The sequence below is a fragment of the Oncorhynchus nerka genome, linkage group LG11 (genome assembly GCF_034236695.1).
Source record: "Oncorhynchus nerka isolate Pitt River linkage group LG11, Oner_Uvic_2.0, whole genome shotgun sequence".
Taxonomy (NCBI): domain Eukaryota; kingdom Metazoa; phylum Chordata; class Actinopteri; order Salmoniformes; family Salmonidae; genus Oncorhynchus; species Oncorhynchus nerka.
The window spans coordinates 305,635-324,654 of NC_088406.1; the positions used below are offsets into that span (position 1 = coordinate 305,635).

Sequence of the window (19,020 nt, forward strand, 5' to 3'; positions counted from 1 at the left end):
CTTGAGATAGAAGCTGACTAGTGGTGGCTGTTTAACAGGCCTTGAGATAGAAGCTGACTAGTGGTGGCTGTTTAACAGGCTGATGGCCTTGAGATAGAAGCTGACTAGTGGTGGCTGTTTAACAGGCTGATGGCCTTGAGATAGAAGCTGACTAGTGGTGGCTGTTTAACAGGCTGATGGCCTTGAGATAGTAGCTGACTAGTGGTGGCTGTTTAACAGGCTGATGGCCTTGAGATAGAAGCTGACTAGTGGTGGCTGTTTAACAGGCTGATGGCCTTGAGATAGAAGCTGACTAGTGGTGGCTGTTTAACAGGCTGATGGCCTTGAGATAGAAGCTGACTAGTGGTGGCTGTTTAACAGGCCTTGAGATAGAAGCTGACTAGTGATGGCTGTTTAACAGGCTGATGGCCTTGAGATAGAAGCTGACTAGTGGTGGCTGTTTAACAGGCTGATGGCCTTGAGATAGAAGCTGACTAGTGGTGGCTGTGTAACAGGCCTTGAGATAGAAGCTGACTAGTGGTGGCTGTTTAACAGGCTGATGGCCTTGAGATAGAAGCTGACTAGTGGTGGCTGTTTAACAGGCTGATGGCCTTGAGATAGAAGCTGACTAGTGGTGGCTGTTTAACAGGCCTTGAGATAGAAGCTGACTAGTGGTGGCTGTTTAACAGTCTGATGGCCTTGAGATGAAGCTGACTAGTGGTGGCTGTTTAACAGTCTGATGGCCTTGAGATATAAGCTGACTAGTGGTGGCTGTTTAACAGGCTGATGGCCTTGAGATGAAGCTGACTAGTGGTGGCTGTTTAACAGGCTGATGGCCTTGAGATGAAGCTGACTAGTGGTGGCTGTTTAACAGGCCTTGAGATAGAAGCTGACTAGTGATGGCTGTTTAACAGGCTGATGGCCTTGAGATAGAAGCTGACTAGTGGTGGCTGTGTAACAGGCCTTGAGATAGAAGCTGACTAGTGGTGGCTGTTTAACAGGCTGATGGCCTTGAGATAGAAGCTGACTAGTGGTGACTGTTTAACAGTCTGATGGCCTTGAGATAGAAGCTGACTAGTGGTGGCTGTTTAACAGGCTGATGGCCTTGAGATAGAAGCTGACTAGTGGTGGCTGTTTAACAGGCTGATGGCCTTGAGATAGAAGCTGACTAGTGGTGGCTGTTTAACAGGCTGATGGCCTTGAGATAGAAGCTGACTAGTGGTGGCTGTTTAACAGGCCTTGAGATAGAAGCTGACTAGTGATGGCTGTTTAACAGGCTGATGGCCTTGAGATAGAAGCTGACTAGTGGTGGCTGTTTAACAGGCCTTGAGATAGAAGCTGACTAGTGGTGGCTGTTTAACAGGCTGATGGCCTTGAGATAGAAGCTGACTAGTGGTGGCTGTTTAACAGGCTGATGGTCTTGAGATAGAAGCTGACTAGTGGTGGCTGTTTAACAGGCCTTTAACAGTGGTGGCTGTTTAACAGGCCTTGAGATAGAAGCTGACTAGTGGTGGCTGTTTAACAGGCCTTGAGATAGAAGCTGACTAGTGGTGGCTGTTTAACAGTCTGATGGCCTTGAGATAGAAGCTGACTAGTGGTGGATGTTTAACAGGCTGATGGCCTTGAGATAGTAGCTGACTAGTGGTGGCTGTTTAACAGGCTGATGGCCTTGAGATAGAAGCTGACTAGTGGTGGCTGTTTAACAGGCTGATGGTCTTGAGATAGAAGCTGACTAGTGGTGGCTGTTTAACAGGCTGATGGCCTTGAGATAGAAGCTGACTAGTGGTGGCTGTTTAACAGGCCTTGAGATAGAAGCTGACTAGTGGTGGCTGTTTAACAGGCTGATGGCCTTGAGATAGAAGCTGACTAGTGGTGGCTGTGTAACAGGCCTTGAGATAGAAGCTGACTAGTGGTGGCTGTTTAACAGGCTGATGGCCTTGAGATAGAAGCTGACTAGTGGTGGCTGTTTAACAGGCTGATGGTCTTGAGATAGAAGCTGACTAGTGGTGGCTGTTTAACAGGCCTTGAGATAGAAGCTGACTAGTGGTGGCTGTTTAACAGGCCTTGAGATAGAAGCTGACTAGTGGTGGCTGTTTAACAGTCTGATGGCCTTGAGATAGAAGCTGACTAGTGGTGGCTGTTTAACAGTCTGATGGCCTTGAGATAGAAGCTGACTAGTGGTGGCTGTTTAACAGGCCTTGAGATAGAAGCTGACTAGTGGTGGCTGTTTAACAGTCTGATGGCCTTGAGATAGAAGCTGACTAGTGGTGGATGTTTAACAGGCTGATGGCCTTGAGATAGTAGCTGACTAGTGGTGGCTGTTTAACAGGCTGATGGCCTTGAGATAGAAGCTGACTAGTGGTGGCTGTTTAACAGGCTGATGGTCTTGAGATAGAAGCTGACTAGTGGTGGCTGTTTAACAGGCTGATGGCCTTGAGATAGAAGCTGACTAGTGGTGGCTGTTTAACAGGCCTTGAGATAGAAGCTGACTAGTGGTGGCTGTTTAACAGGCTGATGGCCTTGAGATAGAAGCTGACTAGTGGTGGCTGTTTAACAGGCTGATGGCCTTGAGATAGAAGCTGACTAGTGGTGGCTGTTTAACAGGCTGATGGTCTTGAGATAGAAGCTGACTAGTGGTGGCTGTTTAACAGGCCTTGAGATAGAAGCTGACTAGTGGTGGCTGTTTAACAGGCCTTGAGATAGAAGCTGACTAGTGGTGGCTGTTTAACAGTCTGATGGCCTTGAGATAGAAGCTGACTAGTGGTGGCTGTTTAACAGGCTGATGGCCTTGAGATAGAAGCTGACTAGTGGTGGCTGTTTAACAGGCTGATGGCCTTGAGATAGAAGCTGACTAGTGGTGGCTGTTTAACAGGCTGATGGCCTTGAGATAGAAGCTGACTAGTGGTGGCTGTTTAACAGGCTGATGGCCTTGAGATAGAAGCTGACTAGTGGTGGCTGTTTAACAGGCCTTGAGATAGAAGCTGACTAGTGGTGGCTGTTTAACAGGCTGATGGCCTTGAGATAGAAGCTGGTGGTGGCTGTTTAACAGGCTGGTGGCCTTGAGATAGAAGCTGACTAGTGGTGGCTGTTTAACAGGCCTTGAGATAGTAGCTGACTAGTGGTGGCTGTTTAACAGTCTGATGGCCTTGAGATAGAAGCTGACTAGTGGTGGCTGTTTAACAGTCTGATGGCCTTGAGATAGAAGCTGACTAGTGGTGGCTGTTTAACAGGCTGATGGCCTTGAGATAGAAGCTGACTAGTGGTGGCTGTTTAACAGGCTGATGGCCTTGAGATATAAGCTGACTAGTGGTGGCTGTTTAACAGGCTGATGGCCTTGAGATAGAAGCTGACTAGTGGTGGCTGTTTAACAGGCTGATGGCCTTGAGATAGAAGCTGACTAGTGGTGGCTGTTTAACAGGCCTTGAGATAGAAGCTGACTAGTGGTGGCTGTTTAACAGGCCTTGAGATAGAAGCTGACTAGTGGTGGCTGTTTAACAGGCTGATGGCCTTGAGATAGAAGCTGACTAGTGGTGGCTGTTTAACAGGCCTTGAGATAGAAGCTGACTAGTGGTGGCTGTTTAACAGGCTGATGGCCTTGAGATAGAAGCTGACTAGTGGTGGCTGTTTAACATGCTGATGGCCTTGAGATAGAAGCTGACTAGTGGTGGCTGTTTAACAGGCCTTGAGATAGAAGCTGACTAGTGGTGGCTGTTTAACAGGCTGATGGCCTTGAGATAGAAGCTGACTAGTGGTGGCTGTTTAACAGGCTGATGGCCTTGAGATAGAAGCTGACTAGTGGTGGCTGTTTAACAGGCTGATGGCCTTGAGATAGAAGCTGACTAGTGGTGGCTGTTTAACAGGCTGATGGCCTTGAGATAGAAGCTGACTAGTGATGGCTGTTTAACAGGCTGATGGCCTTGAGATAGAAGCTGACTAGTGGTGGCTGTTTAACAGTCTGATGGCCTTGAGATAGAAGCTGACTAGTGGTGGCTGTTTAACAGTCTGATGGCCTTGAGATAGAAGCTGACTAGTGGTGGCTGTTTAACAGGCTGATGGCCTTGAGATAGAAGCTGACTAGTGATGGCTGTTTAACAGGCCTTGAGATAGAAGCTGACTAGTGGTGGCTGTTTAACAGGCTGATGGCCTTGAGATAGAAGCTGACTAGTGGTGGCTGTTTAACAGGCTGATGGCCTTGAGATAGAAGCTGACTAGTGGTGGCTGTTTAACAGGCTGATGGCCTTGAGATAGAAGCTGACTAGTGGTGGTTGTTTAACAGGCTGATGGCCTTGAGATAGAAGCTGTTTTTCAGTCTCTCGGTCCCAGCTTTGATGCACCTGTACTGACCTCGCCTTCTGGATGATAGATAAAAGTGACTAGATATTGTAGATAAAATATATATTGTGAATAAAATACATTAGACACTGTCAATAAAATAGACTAGATACTGTAGATAAGAGAGAATATATATTGTAGATAAGAGACTAAACTGCAGACAAAAGAGTCCAGATACTGTAGATAAAATATATAATGTAGATGAAATAGATGGACAAAAAAATGGACAAAAAAACCCCAACAGATTTGAGCGTTCACCCCCCCCACACAATGTCAATACTTTGTAGAGCCACCTTTTGCAGCAATTACAGCTGCAAGTCTCTTGGGGTATGTCTCTATGAGCTTGGCACATCTAGCCACTGGGATGTTTGCCCATACTTCAAGGCAAAACTGCTCCAGCTCCTACAAGTTCAAATCAAATCAAATCAAATTGTATTTGTCACATACACATGGTTAGCAGATGTTAATGCGAGTGTAGCGAAATGCTTGTGCTTCTAGTTCCGACAATGCAGTAATAACCAACAAGTAATCTAACTAACAATTCCAAAACTACTGTCTTATACACAGTGTAAGGGGATAAAGAATATGTACATAAGGATATATGAATGAGTGATGGTACAGAGCAGCATAGGCAAGATACAGTAGATGGTATCGAGTACAGTATATACATATGAGATGAGTATGTAAACAAAGTGGCATAGTTAAAGTGGCTAGTGATACATGTATTACATAAGGATGCAGTCGATGATATAGAGTACAGTATATAGGTATGCATATGAGATGAATAATGTAGGGTAAGCAACATTATATAAGGTAGCATTGTTTAAAGTGGCTAGTGATATATTTACATCATTTCCCATCAATTCCCATTATTAAAGTGGCTGGAGTTGAGTCAGCGTCAGTCTGTTGGCAGCAGCCACTCAATGTTAGTGGTGGCTGTTTAACAGTCTGATGGCCTTGAGATAGAAGCTGTTTTTCAGTCTCTCGGTCCCAGCTTTGATGCACCTGTACTGACCTCGCCTTCTGGATGATAGCGGGGTGAACAGGCAGTGGCTCGGGTGGTTGATGTCGTTGATGATCTTTATGGCATTCCTGTAACATCGGGTGGTGTAGGTGTCCTGGAGGGCAGGTAGTTTGCCCCGGTGATGCGTTGTGCAGACCTCACTACCCTCTGGAGAGCCTTACCGTTGAGGGCGGAGCAGTTGCCGTACCAGGCGGTGATACAGCCCGCCAGGATGCTCTCGATTGTGCATCATTTACATTACATTTAAGTCATTTAGCAGACGCTCTTATCCAGAGCGACTTACAAATTGGTGCATTCACCTTATGACATCCGGCATCTGTAGAAGTTTGTGAGTGCTTTTGGTGACAAGCCGAATTTCTTCAGCCTCCTGAGGTTGAAGAGGCGCTGCTGCGCCTTCTTCACGATGCTGTCTGTGTGAGTGGACCAATTCAGTTTGTCTGTGATGTGTATGCCGAGGAACTTAAAACTTGCTACCCTCTCCACTACTGTTCCATCGATGTGGATAGGGGGGTGTTCCCTCTGCTGTTTCCTGAAGTCCACAATCATCTCCTTAGTTTTGTTGACGTTGAGTGTGAAGTTGGATGGGTTCTGCTGGTGTACAGCAATTTTAAAGTCATACCACAGAATCTCAATTGGATTGAGGTCTGGGCGTTGACTAGGCCATTCCAAGACATTTAAATGTTTCCCCTTAAAGCACTCAAGTGTTTCTTTAACCAGTAATTAATTAGGGGGCGCTATTAAAAATGTTGGATGAAAAACGTTCCCGTTTTAAACAAGATATTTTGTCTCGAAAAGATGCTCGAATATGCATATAATTGACAGCTTTGGAAAGAAAACACTCTGACGTTTCCAAAACTGCAAAGATATTGTCTGTGAGTTCCACAGAACTGATGTTACAGGCAAAACCCAGATAAAAATCCAACCAGGAAGTGCCACATTTTTTGAAACCGCCTCATGCCAATGACTCCTTATATGGCTGTGAATGAGCTACGAATGAGCTTACGTTTTCCACATATTCCCCAAGGTGTCTACAGCATTGTGACGTCTTTTTAGGCATTTCCATTGAAGAATGGCTGTAAGGGACCATATATAGCATGTGGTCACATGGTGTCTCCCGCAGAAAATCTCGAGTAAAATACTGAGGTAGCCATTTTTCCAATCGCTTCTTATGAGAAACCAATTGCCTCGACGGATATATTATCAAATATATATGTTAAAAACACCTTGAGGATGGATCCTAAACAACGTTTGCCTTGTTTCTGTCGATATTATGGAGCAAATTTTGAAAAAAGTTTGGCGTTATAGTTGCAGCATTTTCCGGTCGATTTCTCAGCCAAGCATGATGAAGAAACGGGAGCTATTTCGCATACAAAAATAATCTTTTTGGAAAAAAGGAGCATTTGCTATCTCCTGAGTGAAAGCATCTGAAGTTCTTCAAAGGTAAATTATTTAATTTGGTTGCTTTTCTTATTTTCGTGAAAATGTTGCCTGCTGCCAGCAGAGCCTAGCATAGCATAGCATTTTGCCATGATAAACTTACACAAATGCTTGTCTAGCGTTGGCTGTAACGCATATTTTGAAAATCTGAGATGACAGTGTTGTTAACAAAAGGCTAAGCTTGTGTTTGAATATATTTATTTCATTTCATTTGCGATTTTCATGAATAGGAAAAGTTTCTAGGGGTATTTATGTCCGCTGCGTTATGCTAATGCGTTTGAGGCTATGATTACGCTCCCGGATACGGGTTTGCTCGTCGCAAGAGGTTAACAGTATGCTTAGGGTCATTATCCTGCTGGAAGGTGAACCTCTGTCCCAGTCTCAAATCTCTGGAAGACTAAAACAGGTATCCATCAATCATTTCCCTGTATTTAGTGTCATCCATCATTCCTTCAATTCTAACCAGTTTCCCAGTCCCTGCCGATGAAAAACATGCCCAAAGCATGATCCTGCCACTACCATATGCTTCACTGTGGGGAATGTTTTCTCGGGGTGATGAGAGGTATTGGGTTTACGGCAGACATAGTGTTTTCCTTGATGGCCAAAAAACTACATTTTAGTCTCATCTTACCAGATTACCTTCTTCCATATGTTTGGGGAGTCTCCCATATGCCATTTGGCGAACAGCAAACATGTTTGCTTATAAAGCCCAGCTCTGTGGAGTGTACGGCTTAAAGTGGTCCTATGGTCAGATACTCCAATTTCCGCAGTGGACCTTTGTAGCTCCATCAGGATTATCTTTGGTCTCTTTGTTGCCTCTCTGATTAATGCCCTCCTTGCCTGGTCCATGAGTTTTGGTGGGCGACCCTCTCTTGGCAGGTTTGTTGTGGTGCCATATTCTTTCATTTTTTAAATAATGGATTTAATGGTGCTCTGTGGGATGTTCAAAGTTTCTGATATTTTTTTGTAACCCAACCCTGATCAATAGTTCTCCACAACTTTGTCCCTGACCTGTTTGGAGAACTCCTTGGTCTTCATGATGCAGCTTGCTTGGTGGTGCCCCTTGCTTAGACTCTGGGGCCTTTCAGAACAGGTGTATATATACTGACATCATGTGACAGATCATGTGACAATTAGATTGCACACAGGTGGACTTTATTTAACTAATTATGTGACTTCTGAAGGTATGGTTGTACTAGATCATATGTAGGGATTTCATAGCAAAGGGGGTGAATACATATGCATGCACCACTTTTCACATTCTTATTGTTTAGAATTATTTTTTTAAAGTATATTTTTTTCATTTCACTTCACCAATTTTTGACTTCTTTGTATACGTCCAATACATGACATCCAATAAAAATACAAATATATTTAAACTACAGGTTGTAATGCAAAAAACATGTAAAAACGCCAAGGCGGATGAATACTTTTGCACTGTACTGTAGATAAAAAAATACTGGAAATAAAATAGATATTGTAGATAAAATAGTCTAGATACTGTAGATAAAATAAGACTAGAAACTGTAGATGAAAAAGTCTAGATACTGTAGATGAAAAAGTCTAGATACTGTAGATAAAAGAGACTAGATACTGTCGGTACTAGTCTAACTGTCACCGTGCTGCCCATGCTTGTCTAGATAATAATGTGTGTGTTGTTTTTCACAGTCTCATTGTGCCTAAGCCTCCATCTCCTAATCATCACTATATTGATGTGTAAACAAACTGAGATGAATGAAACACGGATGGATACGACAAGTAAATACATCTTATTGCTTTATGTTTTTAAACCCTGATTGGAGAACCAAAGAAGAATCAATTAGGTTCACCAGACCTCTCATATAACACAATTGAGTTGTGTCAGTTTCATTGCAGCGGTGAGGTGCATTAATTTTTTTTCAATTATTTTTATTTTTTTACCTTTATTTTACTAGGCAAGTCAGTTAAGAACAAATTCTTATTTTCAATGACGGCCTAGGAACAGTGGGTGTTCAGGGGCAGAACGACAGATTTGTACCTTGTCAGCTCGGGGATTTGAACTTGCAACCTTTCGGTTACTAGTCCAACGCTCTAACCACTAGGCTACCCTGCCGCCCCATTAAGTCTTGAACAGGGTTTTTGAGAACGGCTTATGCTTTTAAAACACAGAATTAATAAATCCATTCATTTCAGACCACTTGTTCAACTATCATGAATTCCAAACCGTGGGCCCGTTTCACATGATATACAGAACCAGTCAAACGTTTTAGAGCACCAGGGGTTTTTAAAGCTATTTTCTACATTGCAGAATAATAATGAAGACATCGAAACTATGCATTAAACACAAAAGTGTTAAACAAATCAAAATATATTTTAGATTCTTCAAAGTAGCCACCCTTTGCCTTGATGACAGCTTTGCACACTCTTAGCATTCTCTCAACCAGTTTAACCTGGTATACTTTACCAACAGTCTTGAAGGAGATCCCACATATGCTGAGCACTTGTTGGCTGCTTTTCCTTCACTGCAGTTCAACTCATCCCAAACCATCCCAATTGGGTTTAGGTCAGGTGATTGTGGAGGCCAGGTTATCTGGTAAAGCACTCCAACCATTTCCTTGGTTAAATAGCCCTTACACAGCCTGGAGGTGTGTTGGGTCATTGTCCTGATAAAAAACAAATGATAGAAATCTATTGTTCATTGCTCGTGTTTCTTGGCCCAAACAAGTTTCTTCTTATTGGTGTCCTTTAGTAGTGGTTTCTTTGCAACAATTTTAGCATGAAGGCCTGATTCACACAGTCTCCTCAGAACAGTTGATGTCGAGATGTGTCTTTTACTTGAACTCTGTAAAGCATTTATTTGGGCTGCAATTTGAGGTTCATTTAATTGCCGATTTCTGAGGCTGGTAACTCTAATGAACTTATCCTCTGCAGCAGAGGTAACTCTGGGTCTTCCTTTCCTGTGGTGGTCCTCATGAGAGCCAGGTAACTCTAATGAACTTATCCTCTGCAGCAGAGATAACTCTGGGTCTTCCTTTCCTGTGGAGGTCCTCATGAGAGCCAGGTAACTCTAATGAACTTATCCTTTGCAGCAGAGGTAACTCTGGGTCTTCCTTTCCTGTGGCGGTCCTCATGAGAGCCAGGTAACTCTAATGAACTTATCCTTTGCAGCAGAGGTAACTCTGGGTCTTCATGAGAGCCAGTTTTCATCATAGAGCTTGATGGTTTTTGCAATTGCACTTTAATTATTATTATTTATTTAAGTTTTTGACATTCTCCAGATTGACAGACCTTCATGTTTTAAAGTAATGATGGACTGTCGTAAAATGGACTTGGTAATTTACCAAATAGGGTTTTGTATTCCACCCCTACCTTTTTACAACACAACTGATTGGCTCAAACGCCAATCAAAGAAATTCCACAAATTGGTTAATACATGATTCCATATGTGTTATTTCATCATTTTGATGTTGTCACTATTATTCTAGAATAGTAAAAAATAAAATAAAAACCTTGAATGAGTAGGCGTGTCCAAACTCTTGACTAGTGCGGTTTATGAAAAAATAAATAGATTTCATACAATAATGTGCCCCAAGTCTTTAAGTCTTGAACAAGTTTTGTAGAATGTATGTTACCTACACTTCAAGCTTTCGTTGTACCCCCGACCCATTTCAAACAGATAACCTGGACCTGTGAACAGAAGGTCGAAAGAAGACTTACACTTTCCACTGGTAGACGGTAACAGGAGGGTTAGCGTCAGCCTTGCAGGTGAGGCTGACATCCTGACGGTCCAGGTACCAGTTACCATCGAAGCCCTCGATCTTCACCTCCGGTTCATCTGTCAGAGAGAGAGAGAGAGATGGTGTCAGAATAGTACAGTATGTTTCTCATTCCACAACGCTGACTCGAGCCTTGTTTCCAATTGTATTAACCCACATATTTTCCTTTTCATTCTTTTCTCTAGAGGATCACCACACTACCCTCTAGAGATCACCACACTACCCTCTAGAGATCGCCACACTACCCTCTAGAGATAACTACACTACCCTCTTGAGATCACCACACTACCCTCTAGAGATCACCACACCACACTACCCTCTAGAGATCACCACACTACCCTCTAGAGATCACCACACCACCCTCTAGAGATCAACACACTACCCTCTAGAGATCACCACACCACCCTCTAGAGATCACCACACCACACTACCCTCTAGAGATCTCCACACTACCCTCTAGAGATCACCACACTACCCTCTAGACATCACCACACTACCCTCTAGACATCACCACACTACCCTCTAGAGATCACCACACCACACTACCCTCTAGAGATCACCACACCACCCTCTAGAGATCACCACACCACACTACCCTCTAGACATCACCACACTACCCTCTAGAGATCACCACACCACCCTCTAGAGATCACCACACTACCCTCTAGAGATCACCACACCACACTACCCTCTAGAGATCACCACACTACCCTATAGAGATCACCACACCACACTACCCTCTAGAGATCACCGCACTACCCTCTAGAGATCACCACACTACCCTCTAGAGATCACCACACTACCCTCTAGAGATCACCACACCACACTACCTTCTAGAGATCACCACACCACACTACCCTCTAGAGATCACCACACCACCCTCTAGAGATCACCACACTACCCTCTAGACATCACCACACTACCCTCTAGAGATCACCACACCACCCTCTAGAGATCACCACACCACACTACCCTCTAGAGATCACCACACTACCCTCTAGACATCACCACACCACACTACCCCCTAGAGATCACCACACTACCATCTAGAGATCACCACACTACCCTCTAGAGATCACCACACCACCCTCTAGAGATCACCACACTACCCTCTAGAGATCACCACACTACCCTCTAGAGATCACCACACCACCCTCTAGAGATCACCACACTACCCTCTAGAGATCACCACACCACCCTCTAGAGATCACCACACTACCCTCTAGAGATCACCACACCACACTACCCTCTAGAGATCACCACACTACCCTCTAGACATCACCACACTACCCTCTAGACATCACCACACTACCCCCTAGAGATCACCACACTACCCTCTAGAGATCACCACACCACCCTCTAGAGATCTCCACACTACCCTCTAGAGATCACCACACTACCCTCTAGACATCACCACACTACCCTCTAGACATCACCACACTACCCTCTAGAGATCACCACACCACACTACCCTCTAGAGATCACCACACCACCCTCTAGAGATCACCACACCACACTACCCTCTAGACATCACCACACTACCCTCTAGAGATCACCACACCACCCTCTAGAGATCACCACACTACCCTCTAGAGATCACCACACCACACTACCCTCTAGAGATCACCACACTACCCTATATAGATCACCACACCACACTACCCTCTAGAGATCACCGCACTACCCTCTAGAGATCACCACACTACCCTCTAGAGATCACCACACTACCCTCTAGAGATCACCACACCACACTACCCTCTAGAGATCATCACACCACACTACCCTCTAGAGATCACCACACCACCCTCTAGAGATCACCACACTACCCTCTAGACATCACCACACTACCCTCTAGAGATCACCACACCACCCTCTAGAGATCACCACACCACACTACCCTCTAGAGATCACCACACTACCCTCTAGACATCACCACACCACACTACCCCCTAGAGATCACCACACTACCATCTAGAGATCACCACACTACCCTCTAGAGATCACCACACCACCCTCTAGAGATCACCACACTACCCTCTAGAGATCACCACACTACCCTCTAGAGATCACCACACCACCCTCTAGAGATCACCACACTACCCTCTAGAGATCACCACACCACCCTCTAGAGATCACCACACTACCCTCTAGAGATCACCACACCACACTACCCTCTAGAGATCACCACACTACCCTCTAGACATCACCACACTACCCTCTAGACATCACCACACTACCCCCTAGAGATCACCACACTACCCTCTAGAGATCACCACACCACCCTCTAGAGATCACCACACTACCCTCTAGAGATCACCACACCACACTACCCCCTAGAGATCACCACACTACCCTCTAGAGATCACCACACTACCCTCTAGACATCACCACACTACCCTCTAGAGATCACCACACCACCCTCTAGAGATCACCACACCACACTACCCTCTAGAGATCACCACACTACCCTCTAGAGATAACTACACTACCCTCTAGACATCACCACACCACCCTCTAGAGATCACCACACCACACTACCTTCTAGAGATCACCACACCACACTACCCTCTAGAGATCACCACACTACCCTCTAGAGATCACCACACTACCCTCTAGAGATCACCACACTACCCTCTAGAGATCACCACACCACACTACCCTCTAGAGATCACCACACTACCCTCTAGACATCACCACACTACCCTCTAGAGATAACTACACTATCCTCTAGACATCACCACACTACCCTCTAGACATCACCACACTACCCTCTAGAGATCACCACACCACCCTCTAGACATCACCACACTACCCTCTAGAGATCACCACACTACCCTCTAGACATCACCACACTACCCTCTAGACATCACCACACTACCCTCTAGAGATCACCACACCACCCTCTAGAGATCACCACACCACACTACCCTCTAGAGATCACCACACTACCCTCTAGAGATCACCACACTACCCTCTAGAGATCACCACACCACACTACCCTCTAGAGATCACCACACTACCCTCTAGAGATCACCACACTACCCTCTAGAGATCACCACACCACCCTCTAGAGATCACCACACCACCCTCTAGAGATCACCACACCACACTACCCTCTAGAGATCACCACACTACCCTCTAGAGATCACCACACTACCCTCTAGACATCACCACACTACCCTCTAGACATCACCACACTACCCTCTAGAGATCACCACACTACCCTCTAGAGATCACCACACCACCCTCTAGAGATCACCACACTACCCTCTAGACATCACCACACTACCCTCTAGAGATCACCACACCACCCTCTAGAGATCACCACACCACACTACCCTCTAGAGATCACCACACTACCCTCTAGACATCACCACACCACACTACCCCCTAGAGATCACCACACCACCCTCTAGAGATCACCACACTACCCTCTAGAGATCACCACACTACCCTCTAGAGATCACCACACCACCCTCTAGAGATCACCACACTACCCTCTAGAGATCACCACACCACCCTCTAGAGATCACCACACTACCCTCTAGAGATCACCACACCACACTACCCTCTAGAGGTCACCACACTACCCTCTAGACATCACCACACTACCCTCTAGACATCACCACACTACCCCCTAGAGATCACCACACTACCCTCTAGAGATCACCACACCACCCTCTAGAGATCACCACACTACCCTCTAGAGATCACCACACTACCCTCTAGAGATCACCACACCACACTACCCCCTAGAGATCACCACACTACCCCCTAGAGATCACCACACTACCCTCTAGAGATCACCACACCACACTACCCCTAGAGATCACCACACTACCCTCTAGAGATCACCACACTACCCTCTAGAGATCACCACACTACCCTCTAGAGATCACCACACTACCCTCTAGAGATCACCACACTACCCTCTAGACATCACCACACTACCCTCTAGAGATCACCACACCACCCTCTAGAGATCACCACACCACACTACCCTCTAGAGATCACCACACTACCCTCTAGAGATAACTACACTACCCTCTAGACATCACCACACCACCCTCTAGAGATCACCACACCACACTACCTTCTAGAGATCACCACACCACACTACCCTCTAGAGATCACCACACTACCCTCTAGAGATCACCACACTACCCTCTAGAGATCACCACACTACCCTCTAGAGATCACCACACCACACTACCCTCTAGAGATCACCACACTACCCTCTAGAGATCACCACACTACCCTCTAGAGATAACTACACTATCCTCTAGACATCACCACACTACCCTCTAGACATCACCACACTACCCTCTAGAGATCACCACACCACCCTCTAGACATCACCACACTACCCTCTAGAGATCACCACACTACCCTCTAGACATCACCACACTACCCTCTAGACATCACCACACTACCCTCTAGAGATTACCACACCACCCTCTAGAGATCACCACACCACACTACCCTCTAGAGATCACCACACTACCCTCTAGAGATCACCACACTACCCTCTAGAGATCACCACACCACACTACCCTCTAGAGATCACCACACCACACTACCCTCTAGAGATCACCACACTACCCTCTAGAGATCACCACACTACCCTCTAGAGATCACCACACCACCCTCTAGAGATCACCACACCACCCTCTAGAGATCACCACACCACACTACCCTCTAGAGATCACCACACTACCCTCTAGAGATCACCACACTACCCTCTAGACATCACCACACTACCCTCTAGACATCACCACACTACCCTCTAGAGATCACCACACTACCCTCTAGAGATCACCACACTACCCTCTAGAGATCACCACACCACACTATCCTCTAGAGATCACCACACTACCCTCTAGACATCACCACACTACCCTCTAGCAGAACAGAGCATAGCAGAACAGAGCAAAGCAGAGCAGAATAGAACAGAGCAGAATAGAGCAGAATAGAGCAGAACAGAATAGAACAGAACAGAGCAGAATAGAGCAGAACAGAGCAGAATAGAACAGAACAGAGCAGAATAGAACAGAATAGAACAGAACAGAGCAGAATAGAACAGAACAGAGCAGAACAGAGCAGAATAGAGCAGAACAGAGCAGAATAGAACAGAACAGAATAGAGCAGAATAGAACAGAACAGAACAGAGCAGAACAGAGCAGAACATAGCAGAACAGAACATAGCAGAACAGCAGAACAGAGCATAGCAGAACAGAGCAAAGCAGAACAGAGCAGAACAGAACAGAGCAGAATAGAACAGAACAGAGCAGAATGGAGCAGAACAGAGCAGAATATAACAGAACATAGCAGAACAGAACAGAGCAGAACATAGCAGAACAGAAAAGAGCAGAACAGAGCAGAACATAGCAGAACAGAACAGAACATAGCAGAATAGAACAGAAAAGAACAGAACAGAGCAGAATAGAACAGACCAGAGCAGAATGGAGCAGAACAGAGCAGAATATAACAGAAAACAACAGAACATAGCAGAACAGAACAGAACATAGCAGAACAGAGCAGAACAGAGCAGAATAGAACAGAACAGAACATAGCAGAACAGAGCAGAATAGAACATAGCAGAACAGAGCAGAAAATAACAGAACATAGCAGAACAGAACAGAGCAGAATATAACAGAAAACAACAGAACATAGCAGAACAGAACAGAACATAGCAGAATAGAACATAGCAGAACAGAGAAGAACAGAACATAGCAGAACAGAGCAGAACATAGCAGAACAGAACAGAACATAGCAGAACAGAACAGAACATAGCAGAATAGAACATAGCAGAACAGAGCAGAACAGAGCAGAACAGAGCAGAATAGAGCAGAACAGAGCAGAATAGAACAGAACAGAGCAGAATAGAACAGAATAGAACAAAACAGAGCAGAATAGAACAGAACAGAACAGAGCAGAACAGAGCAGAATAGAACAGAACAGAGCAGAACATAGTAGAATAGATCATAGCAGAACAGAGCAGAACAGAGCAGAAAATAACAGAATGGAGCGGAACAGAACATAGCAGAACAGAACAGCGCAAAACATAGCAGAATAGAACATAGCAGAACAGAACAGAACAGAGCAGAATATAACAGAACAGAACATAGCAGAACAGAGCAGAATAGAACAGAACAGAACATAGCAGAACAGAACAGAGCAAAACATAGCAGAATAGAACATAGCAGAACAGAACAGAGCAGAATATAACAGAAAACAACAGAACAGAACAGAGCAGAACAGAACATAGCAGAACAGAACAGAACAAAGCAGAATATAACAGAAAACAACAGAACAGAACAGAGCAGAACAGAACATAGCAGAATAGAACATAGCAGAACAGAACATAGCAGAACAGAGCAGAACATAGCAGAACAGAACAGAACATAGCAGAATAGAACAGAACAGAGCAGAATAGAACAGAACAGAGCAGAACAGAGCAGAATAGAACAGAACAGAGCAGAATAGAACAGAATAGAACAGAACAGAGCAGAATAGAACAGAACAGAGCAGAACAGAGCAGAATAGAACAGAACAGAGCAGAACAGAGCAGAATAGAACAGAACAGAGCAGAATAGAACAGAACAGAGCAGAATAGAGCAGAATAGAACAGAACAGACCAGAATAGAACAGAACAGAGCAGAGCAGAATAGAACAGAACAGAGCAGAGCAGAATAGAACAGAACAGAGCAGAATAGAGCAGAATAGAACAGAACAGAGCAGAATAGAACAGCATAGAACAGAACAGAACAGAGCAGAACAGAACAGAGCAGAATAGAACAGAACAGAGCAGAATAGAGCAGAATAGAACAGAACAGAGCAGAATAGAACAGAACAGAACAGAGCAGAGCAGAATAGAACAGAATGGAGCAGAACAGAGCAGAATAGAACAGAACAGAGCAGAATATAACAGAAAACAACAGAACAGAACAGAGCAGAACAGAACATAGCAGAACAGAACAGAGCAGAATATAACAGAAAACAACAGAACAGAGCAGAGCAGAACATAGCAGAATAGAACATAGCAGAACAGAACATAGCAGAACAGAGCAGAACATAGCAGAACAGAACAGAACATAGCAGAATAGAACATAGCAGAACAGAGCAGAACATAGCAGAACAGAGCAGAATAGAACAGAACAGAGCAGAATAGAACAGAACAGAGCAGAACAGAGCAGAATAGAACAGAACAGAGCAGAGCAGAACAGAGCAGAATAGAACAGAACAGAGCAGAATAGAACAGAACAGAGCAGAATAGAGCAGAATAGAACAGAGCAGAATAGAACAGAACAGAGCAGAGCAGAATAGAACAGAACAGAGCAGAATAGAGCAGAACAGAGCAGAATAGAACAGCATAGAACAGAACAGAGCAGAATAGAACAGAACAGAGCAGAACAGAACAGAACAGAGCAGAACAGAGCAGAATAGAACAGAACAGAGCAGAACAGAGCAGAATAGAACAGAACAGAGCAGAATAGAGCAGAATAGAACAGAACAGAGCAGAATAGAACAGAACAGAACAGAGCAGAGCAGAATAGAACAGAACAGAACAGAGCAGAGCAGAATAGAACAGAATGGAGCAGAACAGAAGAGCAGAACAGAGCAGAACAGAAGAATAGAACAGAATAGAGGAGAACAGAATAGAGCAGAACAGTGCAGAATAGAACAGAACAGAAGAATAGAACAGAATAGAGCAGAAGAGAACAGAATAGAACGATGAACAGTTAAAACCAGTGGGTGGACGTCCTAATGCCTCTGACCTGAATTCCCTGACCAGAATATATTTATTTTCTGTCCTGATTATTCTCCATGTTGAGACACCACAGCTATCATCTGCTTTCAGGCCTACTGCTATTTTTCCTCTATAAGACGATATGAATCATGTACTTCCACTCACAGACTATATGAATCATGTACTTCCACTCACAGACTATATGAATCATGTACCTCCACTCACAGACTATATGAATCATGTACCTCCACTCACAGACTATATGAATCATGTACCTCCACTCACAGACTATATGAATCATGTACTTCCACTCACAGACTATATGAATCATGTACTTCCACTCACAGACTATATGAATCAGGGTTCTATTTCAGATGCCCCAGTCAGAGACTCTTCACACTGAGGTTTAGGGTTCTATTTCAGATGCCCCAGTCAGAGACTCTTCACACTGAGGTTTAAGGTTCTATTTCAGATGCCCCAGTCAGAGACTCTTCACACTGAGGTTTAGGGTTCTATTTCAGATGCCCCAGTCAGAGACTCTTCACACTGAGGTTTAGGGTTCTATTTCAGATGCCCCAGTCAGAGACTCTTCACACTGAGGTTTAGGGTTCTATTTCAGATGCTCCAGTCAGAGACTCTTCACACTGAGGTTTAGGGTTCTATTTCAGATGCCCCAGTAAGAGACTCGTGCGCCATCGTGCATACATTTATTTTGTACCCCCACACCAAACGCGATCACAACA

The 19,020-nt window shown here is 44.8% G+C and overlaps 1 protein-coding gene across 1 annotated transcript in view; it reads right to left on the reverse strand.

The window, feature by feature from the left end:
• The window catches only part of LOC135573935 (nectin-1-like), a 173,932-nt gene that overhangs the window by 57,455 nt on the left and 97,457 nt on the right, over positions 1-19,020 (reverse strand). Inside the window, exon 4 of the mRNA XM_065024143.1 lies at positions 10,469-10,586. Within this exon, the coding sequence (XP_064880215.1) occupies positions 10,469-10,586 (118 nt within the window). The remainder of the gene's footprint in view (positions 1-10,468; positions 10,587-19,020) is intronic.